The sequence below is a fragment of the Canis lupus genome, chromosome 26 (assembly GCF_048164855.1).
Source record: "Canis lupus baileyi chromosome 26, mCanLup2.hap1, whole genome shotgun sequence".
NCBI classification, from domain to species: domain Eukaryota; kingdom Metazoa; phylum Chordata; class Mammalia; order Carnivora; family Canidae; genus Canis; species Canis lupus.
The window spans coordinates 31,398,620-31,424,548 of record NC_132863.1 but is presented as its reverse complement, the minus strand read 5'-3'; the positions used below and the strand labels follow the sequence as shown (position 1 = coordinate 31,424,548).

Sequence of the window (25,929 nt, the reverse complement as noted above, 5' to 3'; positions counted from 1 at the left end):
TGCCTGGGGGGCGAGGTGTGCTTCTCCCAGTCACAGGGGGCTCATCTGTGGTGAAAGGGGCTGTGCCAGAATGCTGGTCATTCCAGTGCTTTCTGTTCCTGTCTCTTTTAGGGGAGCTACATTCCATAAAACTTGGTGAGGCTCTCAAAGACCTCACGTGGAGGGCCTGGATAAAGCAGAGAGGACATCCTGGGTGGGGTGCAAGGAGCCCTGGAGAGGAGAGAGGGAATTCCTTGGACTCAGAGAAATGCATGGAGGTAGGGCAGGGTTGCTCCAGGTGGGCTGGACGCCAAGCGCTGGAGTCACGGAGTCACGGAGTCACGCCTTGCCTTACCATCAGCCCCGTCTGCGTCTCCCACCTCCAGGGATGCACTCTCCCATCTTCTCCCCTCCCCAGACATCAGTGCTTCCCCTCTGCCCCAGGAAGCTCAAGGACACACAAAGGAGGGAGGCTACAGTGTCTGACAGAGGTTCCCACTCATGTTCACCTACTGTGCCACTCACTGATGGACCCTAAATGCAAGTCCAGGCATCTTGTCTTCCTGTTGGCATCCTCCATGATTCCTGAGGAGAGTGGTGGCCCATGGGTCACCAAAGGCTCGTGAAGGTTGGGAGAGTATGCTTCTCTGTGTATGGAAGTGAGGTGTGTGTGTGTCAGGGAGACAGACAGAATGTGTCTGCATAAAGGCATGCGTGTCCCTGTGAACAGTAATAGTGATCCTGTGTGTGACCCCTCAGCCTGCCTCCATCCAGGTGCAGAGACTCCAGGCTGAGTTGGTGGAGGGGTGACGGGGGACACAACTCCCTCCCTCCTTCCCCTGCCTCTGGCTTCCCTAGGTTTCCTGTCTGGCAGATGCAAAGTGGCCTCATCATCTGCGGGGGAGACCCCAGCCTCTGGCAGGACTGGATCCCACCAAGACCCTGAGCATCTCCTCCGCCGATGGCCTCCCCTCCAGCCCCTCCACAAATGTCCTCCGCTCATTCCTCCTCCCCAGGATGGGGCCCTGGGGCTGGTTCCCGAAACTGTTCTGGCTAATGAGGTTGTTTGATGTCAGCCACCTGGGAAGGGGGGAAGTGGGGTCCAACTGTCCTTTCAGCCCCTTGTTATATAGACTTTGCAAGTTCAGACTGGGTCCAGCCTCCTCCCTCCGAGTCATGGGCCCCACAGCTGAGCTGGGTAGGGAGTGAGAGGCAGGGCTGGGGCCCCCTGGAAAAGGATCACAGCTTCTGTAGCATGTCAGGGGTAGGGGCTGGGGAGCAGGGCAGCCAGGCAGTCGGAACCCAGCCCGGGGTGAGGGGCCTGGTTCTGCTCATGTCCCACCCAGATGTTTCTCACTTTCTGAGAAGTGGAAATCCAGTGGTTACAAGGTCAAGAGCATGTTATGGATCCCATGTACTCTCCCCCCAGCAGATGGACATCTCTTAAAGGCTGGAGAATGGAAAAGCACATTCATTGGATTTGTGGCAGAGGATGAAAGGCTGTCTTAGACGTCATTTGCAGGCATCAGAAACCCATTGGAGCTAGCTCAAGTGAGGTGGGTCATTGGAAGCAGACAGAGGAAGTCAAGTACCAAATGGCTCCTCCTGAACCTCTCCCGGGGCACCATAGCCCCTGGATTCGGCCCTACTCTCCTCTGGCAAACTCTTGTGTAGACTTCGTGTAAGTCCCTCATAGCTATGGATACAGTAGGCCATAGTCTGTCCCTGCACCAGCCCTCAGGGACCCCACTGCGGATTGAATAGTACTCCCCCCAAATTAATGTCCACCCTGAATCTTAGAATGTGACCTTACTCGGAGAAAGGGTCTCTGCAGATGTAACTAGTTAAGATGTAGTCATATTGGTTAGATTGGGCCCTAAATTCAATGACTGGTGTCCTTATAAGAAGAGGAGAGGACACAGAGACACAAGTTAGAAGGCCTTGTGAAGACAGAGCAGGTGATGCAGTGATGCGGCTCCACGCCAAGGAATACATGGAGCCAGCAGAAGCTGAAAAAGGCAAAGAATTCCTCCTTAGAGTCTGGAGGGAGTGTGGCCCTGTTGACAACCTTGATTTCAGACTTCTAGACTCCAGACCTGGGGGAGAGTAAATTTCTGTTGTCTCAAGCCACCAAGTTTGGGATAATTTGGTACAGCAGCCCTAGGAAACAAATATACCAAGCAATTCCCCTCCTGGAAGCTGAGTCCCCTCAGCCTGTGTTCCAAGGGGAACACTCAGTCAGCCCACTTTGGTCAGGTGTCTGCTTCTCCCCTCAGGGACCCACAAGCCACTATGGCTGGGAATGGGCAGGGGGCACAGATGTACATCTCAGAGCTGTCCCCCTCTGGCATCCTTATATCATCACTCTACCAAGAGTGTGTGGATTTACATCTCAGGTTGGAGGAAGGTCTCTCCAGTAGTCAAGAGTTCTTTGACTTCCACACACCAGTCACCTAGTTGGGTAAAGACAGAAGGCTTCGGTCACCTGTGCAGATGAGACAAAGCCAGGAAGAGATGCCACCCCGTGGGATCACAGAATTGGGATTCAAGAAGCTCTTTGCAGGTTAGAAAGCCAACAAGATGATGTCGAATGAGAATGACCCTCAAGGCCAGCTCTTGGGGTCCAAGAGTCAATGTCCCAAGCTTGGGAAACACAGCTGAAGCCTTTCTCAACAGCAGCTCCTGGTGAGAAACACCCGAGGGTTGTCTTTGACCATCTTGAGGGGTGGCTAATACAAAGCCAGTGTGCCGTGGTCCAGCGGGCTAAATGCTTTAGTTACACAAGGACGAGCAGAGCCTCTGCTGCGGGGCTGGAGAGGTGACGGGTGACGGGTGTCTGGCGCTCCAGGCAGCAGCCCGTACCTAAAAGAGACAGAGAACCAGAGGGACGGCCGGGCGACCGGCGGAGGGCTGGTGAGCAGGGAGAGGTTAGGGGGCGCCCCCCACCCCGGGGAGGGCTCAGCACAGTTGGTTCTCAGCTGCCCTGGTCACCTCCGCCGGCGGTCGAGCAGGCGCAGCTAGCCGACAGGGGCCCTCTGGGGCCTGTCCCAAGGCGGCGGCTGCAGAGGTGCGGCGCGGGCGCGCCCAAGCACGGTGGTGTCAACTCCAGAGCCCGGGCCTGGTCTCGCAGCTGGCACGGCCCGGAGCCCGCGTGCGCCGCGGGCCGGCCGTTCCGAGAGCGCCCCCTCTCGCTGCGGCCCCGGCGGACGGCCTGCGCCCCGCCCCCCGGGGCTCTCCCTCCTGCACCTCCCGCTGGCGGGCGGCCCCTCGGGCGTCGGCTCGGAGCTGGGGCGGGGGGCCGGCGGCCGGCAGGGGGCCGGCGGAGGCGAGCGGCGCGGCCCCAACTTTATGCTAATCCGCGCAGAGCCCGCCTCCCGCCTCCCTCGGCGGCCCCAGCCGCGAGCAGCGCCGGGCACTCGGCGGGACCAGCGGCCGCGCAGCGCCAGGCGGCCGGGCCGGGCCAGCGAGCTCCGGGGAGCGCGGGCGGCGGCGGGACCGGGCGGGAGGGCGCGCGGCGGCCGGACCGGGCACCCCCCGCGGGGCCAGGTGGACAGCCGCGGGCCGCGATGGGCCGCCGCCTGCCGGTGTGGCTGTGCGCCGTCGCCGCGCTGCTCTCGGGGGCGCAGGCCAAGGGCACCCCGCTGCTCGCGCGGCCCGCGCCGCCGGGCGCCCCCCGCTACAGCCTCTACACGACCGGATGGCGCCCGCGGCTGCGCCCGGGGCCGCACAAGTAAGCGCGGGCCGCGCCCGGGCGGGGGGGGGCGGGGGCGGGGGCGGGGGCCCGGGCCGCGCTCCCACCTGCCCCGACCGCGCGCGGGGCCCGCGGAGAGCACCGGAGCCCGGGGCCGAGCGCGGGCGCCCCACGCCCCGGGAGGCCGCGGGGCTGGCGAGGAAGGGGGCCTGGCGCGGCGGCTGGAACCTGGCAGTGCCCGCGGAAACCTTTCCAGCGGAGTAACATTTTCCAGCTGCGCTGTGTGCAGACGCCCGGCGCGGGGACCAGGTGGAGGGAGGGAGGGAGGGCCGGCGCGCGAGGCACACGCCGGCCGCCCCTCCTCGCCCCGGCCCCGCCAGGTAGGTGATGGAGCCCAGCGCAGGCAGCCTGATCCCAGCCCCGCCTTGGAAGCCCCGGCGCGTCTGGGCCACAGAACTGGTGGGGGTGCCCGGGTCCTGGGCCCGCGCTCGGCTCCAGAGCCCAACAGCAGCCCGCGTGTGGCTGGCTTATGCCAGGCGGCCACCTCCGAGGCCCTTGTACCCTGTGAGCGTGGCTCCTGCCCTGGCCCCGGCCTCAGCCTCCGGCTTCCAGTAGCAAGTGGCTGGGGAACGGCCCCCAGTCAGGTGAGTTAGGGGCTCCACCTGGGGTGCTGGCTGACTTCTACTGTAGGAGCACGCTCAGCCCATAGCTGACATTCAGTGGGCCTGGCCCATCAGAGCAGGCTTCCTGGAGAAGGCCGCACAAGAAGTGATCAGAGAATGAGAACCCGGAGCAAAGATGTGGGCCAGGAGCTGCAAGGTGGCATGTGTTTCCCAGGGAGTCAGGGGAGGGGGGATGAGAAGTGTGGTCTCAAAGGTAGTCAAGCACAAAGTTGGGATCTCAGAAGCCTTAAATGCCAAGAAAGAGCTGAGAGCCAGTGAAGGAGTTGGAGGAGGGTGAGAATGTGCCAAGGCCCTTGTTGAGGAATCCAGGGTGGGCCTCTTTCTCCAGGTAAGAAGGGCGGAGGTCGGACCACAGGAAGGGCTGCTCCTGGCTCACTATGGTGCTTAGCCCAGTAACCAACCCACTGGGAAGCCTGGGATCAGACCAACCAGCCATGAGTCTAGACCCTAGGTCTGGTCCTAGCTCCCAGGAACAAGGAGAAGAGACACAAGAGAGATGTGGATCTGGGTGTCTGTCCCCTGGGGAGGCCCATAGATGGGGAAGGCAGATATAGGAGCCTCAATGGGCCTGGCTCAGGCCAGATATTCCAAGGATGCCGTTCCCCTTGCAGGGCCCTCTGTGCCTATGTGGTGCACAGGAATGTGACCTGTGTCCTACAGGAGGGAGCAGACAGCTACGTGAAGGCCGAATACCGACAGTGTGGATGGGGGCCGAAGTGCCCGGGGACAATCATGTGAGTGCATCCCCATCGCACCCACCCGGGACTGTTGGGCACAAGCCCCAGGCCTGCCTTCCTCCCAGGGCTGCAGCCAGTGCCACCCGGGGTTGTAACTCCTTGGACTCCGAAGAGCTTATTCCCTCAGCTTCCATGCAGGCTGATTGGAGGGGGCCAGGGAGGTGAAACGGCAGGCTCAGGTTAGGGCCCACAGGGGGACCAGGGGAGGGTGCCCAGAAGAGACCCAGACCAAGGCAAGGAAGAAGCAGCAGAGTCAAAGAGCGTTAGACGTGAACAGAGAGGGCAAGAGGGTCAGACTAACAATGGTGGATGCCAGAGGGACCCCAGGAAGACCCAGGGAGGGGTGTGGAGAAGGCAGGCCAGGGGTGTGGGGATGGCAGCCAGGTTGCAGGGGCTCAGGCCAGAGGATACGTAGGATGCTGCACAGGTGTGATGCACAGGTCTGCACTTGGAGTGGTTCACATGTATGTCTGAAAACAATCACATTTGCTCCAGTGTGTCAGTGGGTGAATAAGCACGTGGCTGAGCAGGGGAAGGAGAGGCGCTGGTGGGCCCTGCTCTGCACCCCTTGGCCTTCCCACCTGTGCTCAGAATCTGAGGTGCTACCTCACCAGCCTGGGTGGCCGGAGCTGAGTTAGGGAGGAGGGGAGAGAACGAAGGGGACCGATGAGAGCCAGGAGTGGCCCCAGCTCACTGAGAAGGGCTGCCCACCCTGGCCCCGGGGCAGCATCCCCTCACACACGGGCTGAGGCTGTGTCCAGATTCTTTGACGTACCACCAAAGCCAGAGTGGAATTTCTGATGGCAGTATGAGCTACAGGGGGGTCCAGTGGCTTGGAGACATTGGGGCTAAAGCTCTGCTAGTGTTCTCTCCAAGCAAACAGGATGGGGTGGAGCTGCACCTGCACCTGCACCTGCTCCTGCTCCTGCTCCTTACCCTTTCTCTGACTCTCTGCAAGGCCTGCCTCCTCCCCACCGCCCTGTCACTTTGTGCACAGAAAAAAGAAAAGCTTTGGCGGCGGTGTGGAGGGGGGCAGATAATCCAGCTCTTACGCCAGGAGGCAGGAGCCTCAGCCCTCAGGTACAGGGCCCTGCCCTCTCCCCCTCGCTGGCCCAGGTACCGAACAGTGCTCAGGCCCAGATACAAGGTTGGCTACAAGACAGTGACGGACCTTGCCTGGCGGTGCTGCCCTGGCCTCACTGGAGAAGGCTGCCCCGAGCACCTGACGGACCACGGGGCCACCCCAGCCCAGCCAGAGCCTGAGCCCCAGATTCCCTCAGGGCAGCTGGGCCCAGGGCCCCAGGCCCCTTCTTCTAGCAGAGCGGCCCCCAGCCCCTATGGTGAGTTCGCCCGTGGAGACCCTACCAGGTGGTCGGGTTTCTTGGGGGTAGTGGGGAGGGGGCTGACCAAGGCGGGCTGAGCTCCAGCAGGGCTGGGAAGGGCGCATCTCATGCTGGGCTTGGCGCAGAGCTCCCAGAGGCCTTCCCAAAGCTGAGAGAGCTATGCTCAGTGGGAAGGTCAGCTTAGAACAGAAACTCTCCAGTGGCCTGGCAACGGGACAGGCTGAGGGAGGCAGGCCAGTGATGCCCCTGGGGTTCTCTCCTCCTCTTTCCCAGGAAGGAAAGGCCCAGGGCTGTTTGGTGAGCGGCTGGAACGCCTAGAAGGTGATGTCCAGCGCCTGGCACAAGCATATGGTACCCTCAGTGGCCTGGTGGCCAGCCACGAGGACCCCAACAAGATGACTGGAGGTCCCAGGGCCCCAGTCGCCCCCGTGGGCTTCGGGGTCATCTCCGAGGGGTTTGTGAGGCCCAGAGACAGAGCTGGAGGGCCGCTCCCACCCCCCCTCGACGAGATCTTGAGCAAGGTGACAGAGGTGAGCAACACGCTCCGGACCAAGGTGCAGCTGCTGGACGAGGTGCACGGGCTGGCCCTCGGCCACGAGGCTCACCTCCAGCGGCTGCGGGAGGCCCCTCCGTCTCCGCTCACTTCCCTGGCGCTGCTGGACGAGTACGTGGACCGGCGGCTGCAGCGCCTCTGGGGGAGCCTGCTGGATGGCTTCGAGCAGAGACTGCAGGGCGTCCAGAGCACGTGCGACCTGCGGGTGCAGGAGGTGCGGCAGCAGTGCGAGGAGGGCCAGGCGGCCAGCCAGCGGCTGCACCAGAGCCTGGACGGCCGGGAGCTGGCCCTGCGCCGGGAGCTGTCACAGCTCGGGACCAGGCTGCAGGGTCTGAGCGTGGCCGGCGGGAGCAGCTGCTGCAGCCGGCTGGCCTTGATCAGTGCCCGCGTGGACAACCTCGAGAGGAACCTACGGGCGGTCGCTGAGGCTCGGAGGGGCCATGGCCCCCTCGCCACGGATGAGCTCGAGCGGCTCTCTGCTGCCATGCTCGAGGGGGGTGTGGATGGGCTTCTGGAGGGCCTGGAGACCCTCAATGGGACGGAGCGCGGGGTGCGAGGCTGCTGCCTGGGGATGGAGGAGGGTGGCTGGGAGGCGGGGGGCTTCAGGACCACGCTGGAAGAGCGGGTGCGGAGCCTAGAGGAGCGCCTGGCGGCGCTGGCCGGGGAGCTCAGCCACCACGGCGGGGGCGCGCCACCCCCACCGGGCAGGCCAGCCCGGCCCCTGGTGCAGACGGAGCTGGCGGTGTTGGAGCAGCGGCTGGTTTCCCTGGAGACCTCGTGCGCCCCCAGCACCACCTCAGCCATCCTGGACAACCTCGCGGCGGAGGTGAAGGCCTGGCAGAGCCGGAGTGAGGCCCTCCTGCGCCAGGTGGCCGGCCACGCCGCCCTGCTCCGGCAGCTCAACGGCACCGTGGCCGAGGTCCAGGAGCAGCTGGCTGAAGCGACGGGCAGCTCGCTTCAAGGCGAGATCACTCTGCTCAAGGTCAACCTGAACTCCGTGAGCAAGTCACTCACGGGCCTCAGCGACTCCGTCAGCCAGTACTCTGATGCCTTCTTGGCCGCCAACTCGTCCCTGGACGAGCGGGAACGCAAGGTGGAGGCCGAGGTTCACGCCATCCAGGAACAGGTCAGCAGCCAAGGCTCTCGGCTGCAGGCTGGCCACAGGCAGGTCCTGAGCCTGAGGGGGGAGCTGGAGCGACTCAAGGCTGGCATGGCCGACGTGGCCGGCGGGCTGAGCCGCTGCCAGGACACGGCCCAGGAACTGCGGCACGTCGTGGGCCACTTTGACCAGCGGGTGGCTCAAGTGGAGGGTGCGTGTGGGAGGCTGGGCCTACTGGCTGCGGGCCTGGACCGCTTGCCCACTGAGTCACTCAGGCCCAGGGAAGGCCTGTGGGGCTACGTGGACCAGCTGAATCGCACGCTGGCTCAGCACGCACAGGACATCGCCCGCCTCCGGGATGACCTCCTGGACTGCCGGGCGCAGCTGGCCGAGCAGGTGCGGCCCCGGCAAGCCGACTAGGCGGGTCGCAGAGGACCTAACCCTGGATCCCACCAACCCTGGGGGTGTCCCTCCAGAGCCCAGCCTTGCCCAACAGTGCCTCCCAGCCTCTCCCTGGCCGGCATGGATGCCACTTCAGAGGCCACGGAAGGACTAGCCTTGGTCCAGCTCCACAGGACTATCCCAGCCATGAAAATCAACACTCGTACCAACTGGACGATTCAGGATCACGGTCAAGGCAAGGACACCATGCCTGAAGGCCAGGGCGGACCTAAGGGACCTCACAGTCCGGTCTGCATTGCTCTTCTGCAGACATACAGGGTCATCACCTCTACAGAGGCCCGCAGGTCCAGTCCCACACGGCGGCCTATCCACATCTTCCTCTGTCCCTGGGCAATAGCCCCCAGCCTGGGGAGGCTTCCGGTTCCCTCGTCCCTTTGACCTCTCTCCCTAGCCATCTGGGCTCAGTTTCTGCAGGAAGGTGGCGCCCACTGGCACTGTCCTCACACCTGGCAGCTTTGTGGATACAGTTTCTGAACCAAGGACCAGAGATTTCCACCCCCCACCCCCGTCCTTCCAGACCGAACAGAAACACAAAGACTCAGCTGAGAGTTCTTTTTATTCCTTTGGACCCTCCCCTCAAGTGAGGGCTTAGGCAGCTGTAGATTCCCTGAGCAAAGGACAGGTCCAGACCATGTGTTTAGAGACCCTCCTCAATTTATCCTCTTCTTTTTCCCAAAGATGCTTCATAGCCTCTGGTCCCCATACCCCCGACTCCTCTCCATTGGGGGAAAATCCTGCCTGCCCCCGTCCCCATCCCCAGGTCAGGGCCTCTCTCCCGAGTAGCCCTTGTAGACACCATGGCCCAATTGAGGCCAGACTCTGCAGAGGAGGCCAGGGGAGAGAGGGCCTAGTTTCCAACATCCTAGCAAAACCCCAGCCCCACCTGGAAGTTCACTAAGTGGTGAGATATTCAAGTACGACGCCACGTGAACACTCAGGGTTCATCCAGCCTGCAGAGTTCCCAGAGACCCTGATGCCCAGCTCTGCTGAGGCTCCTGGCCTCAGTTTACCCATGGCAGCACAGGCCCTGCTGTGCTACGTTCCAGGTCTCTGTAGCCCTGCCTTCTGGTTTCATCCCTCCACTGTGGTGCTGTTGGGGGAGGGCTGGCCTGGATTAAAGCTTTTAGCTCGTCTAAAGGAATTTTATTCCCCAAGGACAGTAGGCTGGAAGGCTGCAGTGGGCTGCCAGCCCAGCTTCCTGCAGCCTCTTGGGCAAGAGCTCACTCCGCAGCCACAGGGGCCCTGAATCAACCAGCAAAGTCCAGGGAGAGTGGGCAGGTCACTACCACCCGTCCTGGCAAGGTCTGGGGCTGTGTCCTCAGGGGCGGTGCCCAGAGGAACAGGAGCAGCAGCCAGGTACAGGCTAGGCCAGGTGGGAGCCACAGTCATGCCCCCATCCCTTGATGTCTGAGCATCCAGGGTTGGGGTGTCATGAGGTACTGGGGTACCGGGGAGAGCAGTGAAGTCTTGCTCAAGGGCTGCGGGAGGGGGCCAGGGTTAGGGAAGGGTCTGGCTGCAGAGGGTATGGTCCACGCTGCCCCCATGCTGCTTAGCCACCCTCTCCTGTACGTACAGATTCTAAGCCTCACAGACCTCTCTGTCTCATCAGGAGTCGAGGCAATGTACAGGGTGACAGGGACAGACAGGTCAAGGGCATGGAGAATCCTGCAAGGGCCCAAGTGACAATCATTTAGTTGCTACAAGCCAGAGCCACGCTGAGGCCTGGGGCAGCTGCCCCACTCCTGCAGATCAGCTGGCAAAGGCAGGAGACAGGACAGGGAGGAGGAAGGGCATCTGTGGCTGCCAACCAGCTCTCAGCCCCCTCCTCCTCTTCAGGGGACTGGCTCCCGTTCCCTGGGACACCCCGTCAGTTCTGGGCCACAAGGAGGGGGTGGCTGGGGCTGGTTCAGGCCAGGGCATCGAGGTCCACAGGAACCAGTGGCTCCCGCCAGTAGCAGAAGTTGCTGTATTCGGGGTGGGCCAGGTCTGTGCTGGGGCCACGGCCCACAGGAGGGAAGACGAGCTCAACCACCTCACCTAGGCGTTCGTACCTGTGGGCCAAACAGGGTCAGCGGTGAGCCTGCGCTGCCACCAGGCCCCAGCCCCAGCCCAGCAGGCAGAGACTGCATCCTGCCTGGGAGCCCTGGGTGCAATCGAGGCCCAGAGAGAGGCTGAGGCATGAGGACTTGGGAGGGTACGGGGACACATGGCAGGGTCTGGCCTCACGTGGATTTGTGGTTCTTCACAAGTTCCTGAATGAGCTCTCCCCGGGGATTGACCGTGAAGATGCGAGATTCTGGGAGGCCCACCTGCCGGTAGGCAGTAACATCCTATGGAGAACAGGGAGGGACAGACAGGACATCCAGGTGGGCTGGGAGACAGGGAGGAGGCAGCCCAGCCTGTGGGGAGGGGACACACTCACGTTGGGCCTGTTTCCGAAGGCAGCATAGAAGGGCTGTCTGTTGGGCAGGAACAGCTGCTGGATGTCACTCAGGCAGGCGATTTTGAACACCTCTGGTTTCTTCTCAATCACCTCCCTGGAGCAGCCGGGGCATGGGCAGGAAAGGGAACCAAGGAGGGGCAGCAATCAGAGGATGGTAGGGTCAGGTGACTCGGGGTCAGACTCAACTGACACCCCAGCAAGGCCTGATGTTGGCCAGGCCTGAGCCGCAGTGAGCCTGTCACTCCCCACAAGGGCCCCTGGGCTTGTACCCTGTAGGGGTGGTTACCTGTGGAGAGCGGAGAAGAGGCTGCTGGGAGACAGCAGGATGGGGCCCTTGGGGAGGCCAAAGCCCCGCTCGCTCACCCAGCGCAGGTAACCCTTGGTGAGGTCTGCCATGCCGATGGCCCGCGCCGAGCAGTACAGGAACTTGTACCCATTTCTAGGGGTGGGGGAGAGGAGTGGCACGGAGCCATCAGAGACCAGCCACTCCCCATCCCCGCCCTACTCCCCTTGGCTTCCACCAGCTCAGCCCAACCCCAGGGCTCTGGCCTTCAAACCCAGAGGTCTTTGCAGGGAGGGGACTTAGCGAGCACATCTGAGAGAGGTGGCCTCAGGAGCTGCTGTCCCAGAGAAGAGGGCCTTGGACAGCATCCCGAGGCCCAGGTGGACCAGGATGGCCAAAGGTTTGAGCCAGTCTGTAGGCCTCCCCTACAGCATGAAGACCAGCAGTTAGACTCAAATGCCAGATGACAGGAGACAAGTCTTTCACAGGAGAATGGAGGACCATCCAGGGAGGTGCCTGGGGTTTATTCCCTTGTGGGTCCCCAAGCCCGGCTTCCTGGGGCAAAGGCCACGGTGGCCTAAGAAGACATCCTGTTGTTCCCTCCCTGGGGCCCTGCCCCAGCCCAGGCACTCACAGGTGGATTTTGTGGTAGAGACTGGTGATGCCCTGGTGTGTCCAGTCTTTCCCCAGCTGCGGCAAAATGTGGCCCAGAGCGTCTGACCTAGAGCCACAGAAGAGGGGTCACTCCGAGGCAGCCCCACGTAGCCCTCATGTTCCACGACCCCCAGCCCCCAGGATGGCACACTGGGGTGGAGGGCCTTTCTTGATGTCCCCCTTCCCCCAGCACAGAGGAGGCCAGTCCCAGGCCCGCCCTCTCTCCCCTGGCCAACCAGGCCTCACTTGGTAATGGTCCCGTCGATGTCCGAGATGACCACCTTGTCGTCCCATTTCCACAGATAGATGGTGGCCCTGCAGCGGCAGGTGCCCTGGTACTGGGTGGTCACACTGAAGACCACATCATTGGCACCTTCTTGCAGGTTCAGGCGCCGCTGGGGCCAGGCAAAGGGGGGAAGCTGTGACCTGCCACAGCCTGGTGTGTCTGCCACCCACCACCCCAAACCGTGGTCTTTGATCCCCACAGGCCTCTCATTCCCCTCTTCCTCCCAACTCAGAGAGCCTGCCTGAATTCACCCAAGACAACCACACACAGACACATCCATACGGGTAGAGGGCGGCCTCCGGGAGTGAAGGAGTGAGAGGGCGCTGGCTGGGGCCTGCATAGGCCCAGACACAGGAGCCCTGACCTCCCTTCCTGCCTCTTTGGGATGAAGCTCACAGACAAAGTCTGGCCCACAAGTCCCACCCAGGTTTCTCAGGTCAGCCCTAAGGCTGGCACTGCTCCTGGCAGGGAGACACCCCACTCCCTAGAAGGGACCTTCTGGAGATCCTCACAGGTGGTCTCCTGCCTGGGGCCAGTGTACTTGTGATATCCCTCCAAAGAGAGACCTGGTCCTGTCCTTGTTCCATAGAGAAGAATCAGGGCAGCTCTCAGCCACTCCCAGTGACCAAGGCTATTGGGCCCTGGTTGACCCCAAAGTGGGTATCACACAAGTATAGATGGTAGCTGCTCTGTACCAGGCTGGCCCCCCTGGGCACCTCCCCGACAGAGCCACACTTAAGCGCCAGTTACTAAGCTCCAAGACAGGACATGGGGGCAGGGACTGCCAAAATCTGAGGGGCTGTCATCAGCCTTTGATTCCTTCAGCGTAGTCTCCAAGGGCTGACCCAGAGCCAGCAACCCACCACAGTAGATACTTTAGACAACACAGAGAAGGCTTTTCCAGTAAGAGCATCCAACAGAGAAAGGGGTTGGCACTTAAAGAAGTAAGCCCCTGACCCTGGAGGTTTTCAAGGAGAGGCTATTAGGGAGGCTGCCAAGGGGATGGATTCTGGGCTCTGGTAAACTTAAGGCTCCAGGGAACCCATGATCTCAGCCCCACCCCCCTGCCCAAACGCACCTCCCCACACACTCACGATCTGATTGGAGGAGAGGCGCAGAGACTTCTTGTAGGTGGGAGTGTAGGCTGGAGGCGAGGGTGGCAGGGACGGGGCCTCCAGGATCACAGGGCTCTCTGGGGCATCATCCTCACTACTCAGGACATCAGTCTTCTCCCTGCAGGCAGCCTGGCTCTCAGGCCACTTTCCCCAGCCAACGCCCTACACTCCCAGTGGATGTTCAGCTCTGAGCCCAGGCCGCAAGGAACCTAGGGCTTGGCCGTGCCCCTCCAGAGACTACCCAGGGGATCAGAACCTCCCCCCCAACCCAGATCTGCCCATTTGGAGAGGGGTAGCAGGCATAAGGATGCAGGCCAGCAGTATACACCCAGCAAGAAGCCAGCAGAGCTGGAGCTGGTAAGACCCAGTGTTCCTGGCCCTCAGAGCATGGCCAAGATAGCCCTGGAGATGTTTATCTGTAAAACCGAGCAGTGCGTCTTAGGGTTCATTACCAATCCCACCTGCTTTGGCTTTAGCTGACCTGCTCTTGGCCATCACCCACCCAAGCTTGGGTGTACTGATTTCTTGAGAGGTGAATAAGACAAGGTCAGCCTAACCTTGGCAAAAAGGGGAGGCCCCACCCCTCCTTAAGACAGCAGTCCCTTGTCTGGGCCAGGAGTCTGGACACCTGTTCCCGCTCCACCAGTTCCCAGCTGTGGAACTTTGGTTTTCCCCATCTGTGAGATGGGGACATTTCTCAAGAGAAAGGAAGGGTGCAGAAGTCACTGGGCAGTGACAAAGAACTATAGCTGGGGGAGAGGTGCTAGTGCCATCCTGCCCCCACAGGGATCTTCCCGAGGCTTGGCTCCAGCTGCAGAGCTCCAGCCAAGAGGTCCAGCTCACCCCTGCTGCTCCCTGGCTGTGGTTTTCTCCGTCTGGGCACTGCGCTGTAGGAAGAACATACATCCAGTGAGCCCCACCTCCTGCGTGGGTTGACCATGCCCTTTGACCATGAGCCTTTACCTCCTGGACCGGGAAGTCCCTGCGTCGCCAGGAAAACCACCACCGTCCACCCTTCCGGGGCATCTTCTCCTTTTCCAGTTTGTCCACGGTGCTCTGTGGGCAGATAAAGACCGTGGCATTTGTTTCCTGCACCACAAAAACCTACCTTTCATTGTCCCCATGAACCCGGAGTCTGAGGCTGACGTTAGAGCAAGGCGCTGCCAACATTTGGAGGCTGAGGAAGCATCTTTGTCTCCATCCCGGGATTCCAAGCAATGATTCATGGAGCTAAGTGCAGAGACCAAGGGCCATTCTGGTCAACCCTCCCCCATCCCCACTCTACCCCAGCCTTGACCCCCTAGCTCTAGTCCAGCCTTGGCCTGGCCTCCAGATCCTGTAGGCCAGTATTCCTACTAGGGTAGCTGAAGACAGTGCTTTGGGAGTTTCTCAGGATCTAGGACTCTCTGCATGATACCACCAAGTGACAACAGGAAGAACAGTCTATAGCCAGTACTCCCCTCAATCTCCCAGACCAACATAGGCAACCCCAAAGGTCAGTGACTCTGTCCCATGGATGGCCTCCCTCTCTGTGTGTTACCACCACTGCCTGATGGGGGCACCACGACATTGGGAAGATGCTGATTAGATTCAAGTGAGGCAGTCCCTGGGAGAGGCCAGAAGAACCTAGGCCAAGGCCCACCCAGGAGATGTATCAGCTTCCTACAGACAGAATGGTGAACCCAAGTTGGGAGGACATGACCTGGAGGTGGGTCAGCCAGGATACCCCCTTGATCTGGAAACAGGCTGAGGGAGTCTCCCAGGGGCCTCAGATGGTAGATCCATCTGGGAGAGGTGAGGAGAACCAAGCAAGAGAGTAACCCTCCTCCTTCCCACAGGCTCTGGTCCTAGCTCAGACCCAGAGCCAGCCAGAGGACAGAGCCTCACCGAAGGGAGGCGCCAACTGTCAACAACATCTGGTTAGTGATGTTCTTGGGCAAGTCTAATTAATCCAGGAACAATGGGCCAGATTAGGGCCCTGTACCACTCCCAGTGGGGTAGGAGGGGAAGATGCAGGTTAGGGAGGGTGGAAGTTCTGGGAGGGACTGAAGAGGCTGGGTTCCTTCCCAGCTCTGAGCATCAGCACATGTTGTTCCCTGCCCCTCATCTGCTTACGGATGGCTCATCCTTCAGATCTCTGCCCAGGGGGCACTTGCTCAGCAAACCCCTGTTTTTGCTTCTTAAAGCACCCCAGCCTTTCCCTCCCAATACTCATGGCTGAATTTTATATTCATCTGGCTGTCTTATGATTAACTGTCTTTCTAGGACGACATGACTGTCCCCAGCCTGTGCTCAGCACACAGTAGGTACTCAACAGATGCAGGCCAATAAAGCAAGCAAGGGCCCTCACAGCCCAGCCCAGAGAAGGGCTCAGGGTAGGGTAAGGTCTCCCAAGCCTTGTCTCTCAGATCTAAAAGCCTCCTGCGGAAGCTTATTATCCTCTCTGGTTTGCCCTGAGCTCCTGGGAGTCAAGTCCAACCCTGAGGATTCAGCGACACCAGGACGCCAGGGGAGGGCGGGGCTTCAGGGGACCTGGGTTGCCTCTGTCACTGTGGGTCTCATAACCAGTCAGCCCCAGACCGTTACCTTGGGCAAGTTTCTCTGGAAGGCTTGCAGGGAGAGGATCATGGGAGCAGCTACAGCCCAGTTATAATGCCTGGAGAGACAGAACAGGGAGTCAGGGCTACAGCAGCCACGGGGCAGGGGAGGGCAGGGTGACCCCGGGGCTGCCAGCGGCTCAGTCTTGGTACTCACTTCTCATTGATTTTCACCACCAGGTTTGGGTGCTCCAGGAGGCCAGGGTTTTGGACGAGGTCTTGGTAGGAGACGATGTGCTGGTTGAACTTCTCTGGGCGCAGTGGCAGAGAGTACAGAGTGAGGCTGACACGTCTGACGTGACCTTTTGCCCCAGCCCCACCCGGCTCCCCCACATTCTATCACTGGGGCCTCCTGCAGGTTGAGTCTGGGAGCCAGCAGGGCTCCTCCCCACCTGTGTGTTTTGCACCTGTTGTGCCCACCCCAGGCACTCACCATCCCGGATTCAGAGGGTAAGTCACAGCTGAGCGCTAAGTGTTTGCTTCTTAGTTGGGAAGGCCCTGCCCTTGCTGGCTGCATGGGACCCCACAAGGAGGAGAACAGCAAGGGTGCCCAGCCTAGCCTTACACCTCTGCTGCTCCCCGTCCCCCCACTCTGGGGGCCTCCTGCCCTCCCCAGATCCCTGCGGCTCAGTGCCAACCCTTGGAAGGGCTCCAGCCTTGCTCAGACATACCCAGGGAGATGTCCCGGCTGTCAGCTAGGCCACCACACAGGGACAGCTCTATCATGTCTACCGTGTCCAGAGTGGGTTCTGGCTCCTGTTCTGGGTTGGGGTCTCCTAGGTGCTTCTGGCTGTTGGGCGCACTCCACCGTCTGGGCCCCAGTCCACAGTCACTGGGAGCAGAGGACCAACAGTGATATGAATATAACAAGGCTGGGAGGAGGGGCCCACCCCTCTCAGGCCCTTGGGAGCCAGACCCTGGCCCCACGGACCCTAATTCCAAGACACCCTGGCACCCAGAACCCAAGTACCTCCGGGGGAAGTATAGGGCTGCATTCTCAGAATCCAGAGAGGGCAGGTCATCCAGATAGATGTCACTGGGGCCCAGGTGCTGGCTTCTCTTCATGGAGCCTGAGGGCAGAGGGGACACCTGTAGTGCCAACATGTGCTTAGTAGCATGGGCAGTAGGCGTCCCCTTGTCTGTGAACACCCTAAAGCAGCGCTGTCTGATAGAACTTTTTGGGATGATAGACACGTCCCCTGTCTGTCCAGTACTGCTGGCCACATGCCATATTGCTGAAAATGTGGTATGATGGAGAAATGCAATTTTATAGGTTATTTAATTTCAACTAATTTTAACCAAGTTCTCCATAGCCATATTTAGCCAGCAGCTACTGATTTGGACAGTGAGTCCTAGTACCTTCCCACACTCTTAGGATAAACCCCAGCTCCGACGCCAGGAATGATCCAGCATCTGCTCATCTTGCTGGCTTCCTCCCCCAACCCCGCCTTGCTCAAGACACACCAGCTGCCTCCCTTCCTAGACATACAACCTTCCTCCCACTTCATGGCCCTGACACATGCTCTTCCTTCTACCCAGAATTCTCTTCCCTTGATCCTCACTTGGCTGGGACTTTATCATCGTTCGCATCTCAGCTCGCGCATCCCCCACTCAGAGAGGCCTTCCCCGTCCATATGATTTAAGTAGCCTCCGTCCCCACCAGTGATTCTGTCCTGTGTCACCCGTGACGTGCTCTTCCCTGTTTATGCATGCCTTCATCTCTCTCCCTTGCTCGACTGCGAGCCCGTGAGGCCTGGTGACATGCATGGTGCCAGGCACACAGTAGGTGCTCAAAACATGCTTGAAATGCCAGAGTCCACCCAGTGGGTAACATGAGGCCAGGGAAAACCCTGGGAGGGTCCAACCATCACTCACCTTTCCTCCCAGCAGAAACTGGGTCCTCCAGGCTGGCCCAGCTCCATGATTTTGAAGGAAGAGGCAGGCCTGCCTCCCTGCGGCTCGGAGTCTTGGTTTCTTTGGTCTCAGGAATGGGGAGAGGGGAACCCAACAGAGCGGGAGGCTCCCCATCAGTAGGAGGAAGGCCAGCAGCAGTCCCTGCTGGCAGGATAAGGGGTCCCGAAGGATCCACGCCAGACACAGAAGCGGAGGGGGTGCTGGGCTTCCCCTGAAGAGGAGAGGCTGCCCCGGCACTGCCATCAGCCACCTTCGAGGACTCGGGCCACTCGGCTTTGGCCACCTTCAGTCAGACAAGTGAGAGGATGGGGGTGAGCCAGTGCAGGTCCTGCCTCCTACACCCCACAACCCCTTGGGGGTCCACATCTCAGGTGTCTGCAGAAGACCACAGAGGCCCTGAAAGGCAGGGCTGGGAGGCCCACACAGAAACACCTCACTTACCTTCGGCAGCCTCCCCCAGGCCCACTGTATATGGGACTCAGCTCGCGGAGGGCTGGGCTCGGGGGTCCGCAGCTCCAGCTCTGAGTCACTCTTAGGGGATGTCAGCCCACCTGGCAGGAGGCTGCAGGAAGCAAGGACTTAGAGACCCTCAAGCCAACCTATCGCCCACCACTGCCCAATGCCCCCAGCCTGGGGGGAAAGAAAATATTTGTAATACATATTTATGCCTGTGTTGGATCCAGAAAATATAAATATACGAAGGACTCCTACAAACCAACAATAATGAGGCAGGCTAGTTTTAAAAAAAAAAAAAAGAGCAAAGACTTGAATAAACACTTGGCAAAGGAGACATAGAAATGGCTGGTAAACATGTTAAACATGTTCTATGTTACTATTCATCAGGAAAACGTAAATAGAAACCTCTCTGAAATCTTGGACTTGAGTCCTGCCTATGGGCCACCTAGATTCTCACCTGGCCTGGGGACCCCACTCGCCATCAGAGTAGGGGTAGATGTCTTTGGCTTGCGGTGAGGACTCCCCTTCTGACTGGACGCTGCTGGGGGGGCTGCAGGGAAATAGACGGTCACCGATAAGTCAGGGCACCCCAGGCAGGGCACGGGGCGGTCAGGGGCTTGGGGAGGTAAAGCCCAGAGAAATCAAGGACCTTGCCCAGGGTCACACAGCATCAGCAGAAGTGGTGCTTGGGCCCTGGTTGGCATCCCCACAACCTTGGCCCCCTGCCTGGTGGGCACACACCCTGGGGGTTCTGGCCTTGGCTTTTCCAGCAGGGACAGCTCACTCTCAGCGCCCGTCTCCAGCTCCTCGGAACTAGAATTGGCTGCCACCGTGTCCTCCTTCCGCCTAGGTTTCCTCCTGCGAAGCTTCTTCTTCCGCCCCGTGGAGGGCACCTCCTCAGGGAGAGCCTCAGGCTCACTGGCTGTGCTCCGCTGGGAGTCTGAGGGGAACCCAGACAGGGCCCCACAAGGGATGGGTGATGTGCAGAGACGGGGAGGCACGTGTTCCTGTGGAAGACACCAGGGGCTTATAGCCTGGGTGGGGGGCACCATCACCACCCAATCGTTCTGAGCCCTGCAGGGGTCCCAGAGCCCAGGTGTGAGCTCCTTTGGGGGCCCAGGATACAGGCACAGAGGCTGGCCAGGGACAGCAGCAGCATGGCCTTGCAGCTGCCACTGGCATCCTCGTTCCCTCACAGAGATGAAGCAGCCCCAGTCCTAGGGCTGCATGTACCCCGGGCAGGTCACAGCTGCCCGAGGTGCTACACGAACCACACTGTCCAAGCCGAACCCTGGGCCTTGGCTACTCATCTCCTCTGCCCACACCTGCTTTCCCTTTACCACTCAGCCAGACATCACCTCCTCCAGGAAGCTTGCCCTAACTATCCCCAGCCCCAGTTCCAACCCCCTTCACTGCCATGACCATATAATTTCATCATCTGCTGTGTATATGTCTGTCTCCCAGGCTCACCTGGAGGCGGGGGTGACCCTTCCCTCATCTGAGTCCACTGCACAGTGTCTTGCATACAATAGGGGCCCACTTAAAGTCTGTGAAACTCAAAGTGTTTAAACACCTCTGCTGCCTTGTGTTGGGTTTTGCCTCCATTAGGAAACACCCTTCTCCTCATCCCTGACCCTCACCCTTCCGTGTTCTAACTGCACTGAGCCAGCACCAGATCCAGAACAATCCACCTCATGCTTTCCAGCCTCCCCCCTCCCTGACCCCCCAGCCATTCAGCAGCACTCTCCTCCTTTTCAGGCCACCCAGGGGCCCAGCTCCAGTGTCTTCTTCTGAGAAACCTTCCCTCATCGGCTTTTGGTGCCCTCCTCCCAATTCTACCCAGGCTCCAACAGCGTGTTGGGAGTGCCAGCCCTAGCCCATCCCCCCACTTCAGACTTGCTGCCAGGGTGCTCCCAAGGGTGGGTGGGTGGGTGACAGGGCCCAAGGTCCTACCCAGGGGATGGCAGGGGGGAGCAGATGCCCCAAGGCACTTACATCATCACTCTCCAGCTCCTGGACGAAGAAGGCCTCCCCGCTGTCCCCCAGCTTCATGTGCAAGTCCACAGGCTCCCCATTGATCTCCATGTCTACCTGCAATGGGTTGAGGGGGCACAGAGTCCCCGCCGTTGCCTCTCACCTCACAGTCTAGTCTGCTGGCTTCCCTGCCCCCCACCCCCAGCCCCTGGTGTGCCCGGCTGCTCCCCACCCTCAGGGGCTCTGCTCAGATTTCCCTTTGCAGAGAGCCTTCACTGAGTTCTGTACACACACATCCACCTCCCCATTCTCTGGGCTTTTTAAAAAGATTTTATTTCTTTATTTGAAAGAGAGAGCATGAACAGGAGGAAGGGGCAGAGGGAGAGGGAGAAGCAGGCTCCTTGCTGAGCAGGGAGCCTGATGCAGGACTCGATCCCAGGACCCTGGGATCATGATCTGAGCTGAAGGCAGGCAGTTAACCGACTGAGCCACCCAGGCAGCCGCTCTGGGCTTTCTTGCATGTGCCACTGTCTCAGTATTCTTGTGTCTGCCTTAGTTTCTGTTCTTCTCTGTGCCACACCCCATCAGAACAAGACATGACCCATCCTGTCACAGCTGTGTCCCCTACCCCCAGAGTGCCTGCTGACTACATAAACAAGGGTACGAATGACCATTTCCTAGGCACTGAATGGAGAGTTTTATTTGGACTCTCCCATTTAACTTCCAGCAACACTGTGTGGTGGCTCCTACCACTACCCCCACTTTATAGACGAGGAAACTGAGACCCTGGGGGTGTTAAGTAATATACTGGGAGGCGGCCAAGTGTGGCTGTGAGCCAAAAAGTCCGAGTCCACAGCCCCAGCTCTTCACCACCTAGCTATACGGTCCCCTACAAGCTTACACTTCCCTGTTAGGATTCTAGCAAGTTCCCAGTGGCCTCAATGTGAAAGGGATTTGGACCCACCGAACCTCTTTTCATATTTCAGACCTCAGTGCTAACAAAAAGCTGTCGTGTTCACCTGGGCCCAGAGAAGACAGCGCAGCTTTTCGAAGGGAGAGAAACTAACCTTTTGGGGGCCACCCACATCCCTGGTCCTGTGACGGTGTTATCAGCTCCTATCACATTCTCCCAGATTACCCCTCCAGCACCAGGTAGATGAGAGTGTGTCCACTTGCACAGGTAAAGAGACTAACCAAGGACAAACAGGTAAGGTCTCAGTAATCTGGAGCCAGGCTGGACGCCCCGGGACCAGGGACGGCCCCACTGTGCCCCTCCCAGGGGGAATGGGAGCCCTCTAGGACCAAAACCCCCACACCAACCCAAAACTTGCCAAGAGCGTGCACAAGAATGGAAGCTTGTCCAGAGGACAGATCCCCACCTGAGGGAGGTCTTGGTCCCCTCCAGGGACCGCAGTGACTGCCTGGGCTTTAAGAGCCCACCGCAGCGGGCCTGGCTGGGCAGCACTCACCACCTTCTCCCGAGACCGCAGGACGCCCAGCTTGCCGAAGCGCACGTGGAAGGGCGAGCAGCGGAAGGAGCCGTCCGCCTGCTGCACCACCAGCACATCGATGCCACCGCTCAGGGTGGCCGGGTTCAGGCCTCGGTATAGGTCCTTCATGGTCCCAAACACCGTCTCTGCCAGCTGCCCCACGTAGTTCATGGCTGGTGCTGCCAAAGGGAGGGGGTGCTGGGACGAAGGCCGGGCCCAGCTCCCTCAGTGGGGGGGCTCCGCAGCCTGACGGCCCACCCCCAGGTCCCCAGGCTTACAGCGTGTGGCCCTGGGAGCGCCTTTGCAGACGGGCAGCGGCTACGGGATGGGAGATGCGCCGCAGGTGTGGGTTCTAGCCCCTGCTCGCCCGCCGGCCTACTGTGGGGCCCCGGGCAGCTGCCGTCCTTCTGCAGGTGCCGATCTCCACATCTGTCGAATGAGAGCACCAGGTAAGGTGATCTGGGGCGCCCCGCGTCTCTCAATGCCATGAGTAATGATAATGACCATGGTGTTCAGTGGCAGGGCTCATTGCATCTTCACAACAACCGGCGAGGCTGGCCAGGCAGGTGTCATTATTACTGTTTACAGACAAGCCAGCTGAGGCTGAGACGGAATGATTTGCCCGGGACCACAACTCCTAAGGAGAGGAGCCAGGATCCAAACCCTGGCCTGTGTAGCTGCAGACCCATCAGTGTGAACCACTGGGTTGGCCCAACCATGGGAACAGGAGGAGGTCAGCACCCTTCCCTGATGCGATGAGGGGCAGCCACATGATATATTAGGCCCAGGGCTCTGTTGGGTAATGGGTGACAGCCCTAAAGGCTGATCTCTTCCCAGAAAGTAGGGAGGAGAGAGTCTCAGTTCTTCCATCTGGGAAATGGGTTCATCTGGCTTGCTGCTTCCTGGTCTTAGGAGTCGGAAGGGGCCTGCTGTGCCATCATGGCTGATCTGTGGAGAACCAGGGGTGATGTATCCCAGGTACCTAAGGCTCTGCCGAGCTCTATTCCTGGGGTCAGATGTTTGAGGGAGGGCATCTCCTATAGCTGGGGGTAGAGTGACCTCCCAGTTTATGGCCCCAAATACCAAACTCCTTCCAGTTTCCTGGAACAGGCGGGAATTCAATCCATGGTCCACAGTGTCTCCACTGACTCCAGAGTCTCTAGGCCATAGTTCTCAGGCCTGACCCCGACTTCTGAGACCTTGACTCAGCTGGCCAGGCCCTGAGACCCACATTCAGGCCTTGGGCTGGCCCCTAACCCCATCAAAGCTGCCCCTCCTTCCCCCAGCCAGACCGGTCTCTCCAGCTTTCCCACACTAGGCAGAGCTGGGTAAGCCAGAAGCAGAAGGCTGTAGCAGCCGTGGAGAAGAGCCAGGGCCATAATGAGAGCTGCTTCCACGCTGGCACGCTGCCCGCCCCACCGGTGTCAGCTCTTTGCCCCTTCCCTGCTGGCCAGGCCAATGGCCTACTGCCCATCTGGCTGCCAGGATCCAGGCCATTCCACCTCCACAGGGCACTCCCATCTCTCAGACCCTGCATCAGAACCCCTGGAGGACCACCTGCCATGCAAGACTACTCCTCAAAGAAGTTAAGTGACTTATCCACAGGCTATAGATGGATGGGGAGGAGGGGAGAGTGATGACTTGTATCCTGGTTTCCTGACCCCATATCATGGTTCCTTTTACTCCATAGTTCCCAAACCACACCACAGTTGTCTGTAGGGAGAGCAGCCACTCCAGCCCACCTCTGCACAACCCTGCAGTGCCTTCAAAACGTGGCCTGTGGCCCAGCAGTGTCGGCATCACCTGGGGGCTTGTTTGAAATGCAGAGCTTCACAAACAATTAGAACTGCTAAAATGAAAACTTGGGATACAATGAAGCTTATTGGACCCTGAAACTATCACTCAAATTCAATAAATATTTTTACCTGCAAAGCACCAGCTATGTGCTAGGTTAAAAATTTCCACTTTGGTCCCTCCCTACCACACCCAATTCTGTGAATAAAGGTCTAGGAAGATAGACGGGGACACATGATGGGCAGGGCTCTAGATCACTGTGCCCAGGAAAAGCAGAGAGGACTCCAGAAGTTTCCAGGAATAAAGGAGCAAGCATGAGAGGGACAGACCAGGAGTAGGGGCAAAGGTCTGCCCAAGTGGAGGCTCAGATCTGAGCTATCTGCCCTGCTGAGGGCCAAAGAACTGGGTTCGGGGGGTGGGTAGTGACAGGCTTGGCTTGACCTAGTACAGAGTTTCTCAGCTTCAGCATCATTGCCGTTTGGGGCTGGATAATCTTTTGCTTTGGGGGGACTGCATTCCTGGTCTCCACCCACTGATACCAGTATTACACTTCCTCCAGTTGTGACAACCAAATTGTCTCCAAACATTGTCAGATGTCCCCTGGGGAACAAAATTGCTCCTGGTACAGAGCCACTGAGGTAGTAGGGCTGAATGGCAGAGATGACACCATCTCTGGGGGGCACCGGGTCCTACTCTGATCCACTCGTGGGGCATCCTCAGGCAAGTCATGTGCTAGCCTCAGTTTCTCCTTTATGAAACAAGGCCCCAATTTCTCAAACCCTCCTCAGCCTAGAATTCCTTCCTCCTCCTGCTCCTCCGACATGGGATGGCCTGCACATCGGCCTGTTCAGTATTTGGGGAGATTCCTGTGAGCTAAGTCCTGGGCTCCCCTCTTCTATCTGCACCCATCTCTGAAGGCATCTGCTCTCCCCCAGGACCCAGCTCTGCTTCTTCGGTCTTCTCCAGAAAGGAGCTCTATTTGGCTCCCTTATACCAACCTTCCCTCCAAACTAACATGTTTAAAATCAAACACTTCATCTCTCCCCCAGGGACCCAGACCAGCTGAATTCCTCTCAGGCCCCGTGGGATCCCTCCCTCCCAAGTCGTCTGAATTTCCTGCTCTTCATGCTGTCCTAGGTCAAGGTGTTACTACCAGATGCCCAGATCCTGGATGGCAACAGGACACTGTGGCTAAGATACCAGACTGTCTGGGTTCTAATTCCCTCCCTGAAACTTATGCTATGACCTTGGGCAAGTCACTTCACCTCTCTGAGCTTTGGTTTCAGCCTCTGAAATGGGGATAGGGGACACGTGAGTAATTAATGAGATAATTAATGCAAAGCAGTGGCACAGAATAAATGTCCATATGTGTCACCTATGAACAGCAGCATCTTTTTTTGGCATTGTGACAGCCCCAGTCACCCAGGCTGGTCCTGAGGGCACCACAGGTCAGGCTGCAATGCACTCCCCCTGCCCACTGTTGAGAGGTTAGGTTTCTTTAAGTATCATTTGAGGCCCTGCACGATGGTGGCCCACTGTTGGCAAAGTGAGCACGTGGACTCTGGGGAGGACTCACAGGGTGCCCAAGCCTCAGAGCCCACTTTGGGAACACCCATAGGCCTCCTAGGCCAGCACACAGCTCCACCACAGGGCAGCTAGAACAAGTTGCCCAGGGCCTGAGCTCTCAGCCTCTCTGGGCTCCCAGATTCGGGGAAGGGTGAAGGTATAGCTCATCACCTGCGACCAGAAGCAGGAAGACAACCATTCCTACAGCCCTGGAAGGGGAAAGCTCCACCCTGGCTCCCCAACAGTCTTCACAGCGACTATGTCTGACTCACCCCTTCTCTGCAGGGCGGGCAAGGGTCAGACCCTATTTTGCAACACAGGATACTCAGTACCAGAAAGGGTGGGTGACCTCCCCAAGGTCACAAAGCCTGGCTGGGGTGAAGCTGGGCCAGCCTCCCCGGAGAGGTTTTGGCATCTCCTCTCCTGATCCCATATTTTGGATGTCCGTGGTCCCGCAGCGGCTGGGCCAGGGAGAAGGGTAAAGGGAGCCCGCCCCCCCCCCCCCCCCCAGCTGCCTTCGGATGCGCAGGGATGGGCTCAGGCCCGCGGACAGGAAGAAGCGTGGGTCAGATGGCAGGACAGACGGGCGGGGCGGGCGGCGGGAGGGGTGCCTCCTCCCAGGCCGGGGCTAACCCTACCTGGGGAGCTGCCCACTGGACCTCCGGGTCCCGGAGCCGCCGCCTGAGTGCACGGGATCGGCGCCAAGCGTCCCCGGCCCCGCGCTCAGGGGCAGCTTCCGTCTCCTCTAGGGGCGGGTGAGGCCCCGGCTCCGCCCCTCCCACGAGCCGAGGCGGGTGTCTGCAGGCCCCA

General features: G+C 59.7%; 2 protein-coding genes across 10 annotated transcripts; one reads left to right on the top strand and one right to left on the bottom strand.

Moving 5' to 3' along the window:
* The first annotated feature begins 3,545 nt into the window (after window positions 1–3,545).
* Window positions 3,546–9,684, top strand: EMILIN3 (elastin microfibril interfacer 3). Of its 3 annotated transcripts, none has more exons than XM_072801044.1 (4): window positions 3,546–3,709; window positions 4,965–5,087; window positions 6,207–6,430; window positions 6,707–9,684. In XM_072801044.1, the coding sequence occupies exons 1-4, from the start codon at window positions 3,546–3,548 to the stop codon at window positions 8,503–8,505; spliced, it is 2,310 nt and encodes a 769-aa protein (XP_072657145.1). In that variant the 3' UTR covers window positions 8,506–9,684. The 3 variants fall into 3 exon arrangements, with proteins under 3 accessions (XP_072657145.1, XP_072657146.1, XP_072657144.1); XM_072801045.1 differs by lacking the exon at window positions 3,546–3,709 and adding an exon at window positions 4,021–4,314; XM_072801043.1 differs by lacking the exons at window positions 3,546–3,709; window positions 4,965–5,087 and having other exon boundaries at window positions 5,094–6,430.
* Window positions 9,086–25,916, bottom strand: LPIN3 (lipin 3). 7 transcript variants are annotated; one of them, XM_072801037.1, is made up of 21 exons: window positions 25,758–25,916; window positions 22,038–22,188; window positions 21,649–21,938; window positions 20,291–20,386; window positions 19,037–19,302; window positions 18,753–18,845; window positions 18,281–18,401; window positions 17,801–18,122; window positions 16,896–16,995; window positions 16,597–16,757; window positions 16,083–16,176; window positions 15,915–15,984; window positions 14,292–14,384; window positions 14,172–14,215; window positions 13,308–13,446; window positions 12,174–12,322; window positions 11,908–11,994; window positions 11,277–11,429; window positions 10,970–11,084; window positions 10,774–10,877; window positions 9,086–10,598 (listed from the first exon to the last, which is right to left on the bottom strand). In XM_072801037.1, the coding sequence occupies exons 3-21, from the start codon at window positions 21,928–21,930 to the stop codon at window positions 10,454–10,456; spliced, it is 2,634 nt and encodes an 877-aa protein (XP_072657138.1). In that variant the 5' UTR covers window positions 21,931–21,938; window positions 22,038–22,188; window positions 25,758–25,916; the 3' UTR covers window positions 9,086–10,453. The 7 variants fall into 7 exon arrangements, 6 of the variants coding, with proteins under 6 accessions (XP_072657138.1, XP_072657139.1, XP_072657140.1 ...); XM_072801038.1 differs by having other exon boundaries at window positions 19,052–19,302; XM_072801039.1 differs by having other exon boundaries at window positions 21,739–21,938.
* Window positions 25,917–25,929: the final 13 nt, after the last annotated feature.

Coding starts and splice junctions, on each gene's coding strand:
- LPIN3 (XM_072801037.1), bottom strand. CDS start 21,930: ATGAACTACGTGGGGCAGCTGGCAGAGACGGTGTTTGGGACCATGAAG. Junction 16,758..16,895: donor GCCCTATACTTCCCCCGGAG/GTACTTGGGTTC, acceptor CTCTGCTCCCAG/TGACTGTGGACTGGGGCCCA. Junction 11,430..11,907: donor CTCTACCACAAAATCCACCT/GTGAGTGCCTGG, acceptor CCCCACCCCTAG/AAATGGGTACAAGTTCCTGT.
- EMILIN3 (XM_072801043.1), top strand. CDS start 5,899: ATGAGCTACAGGGGGGTCCAGTGGCTTGGAGACATTGGGGCTAAAGCT. Junction 6,431..6,706: donor AGCGGCCCCCAGCCCCTATG/GTGAGTTCGCCC, acceptor CCTCTTTCCCAG/GAAGGAAAGGCCCAGGGCTG.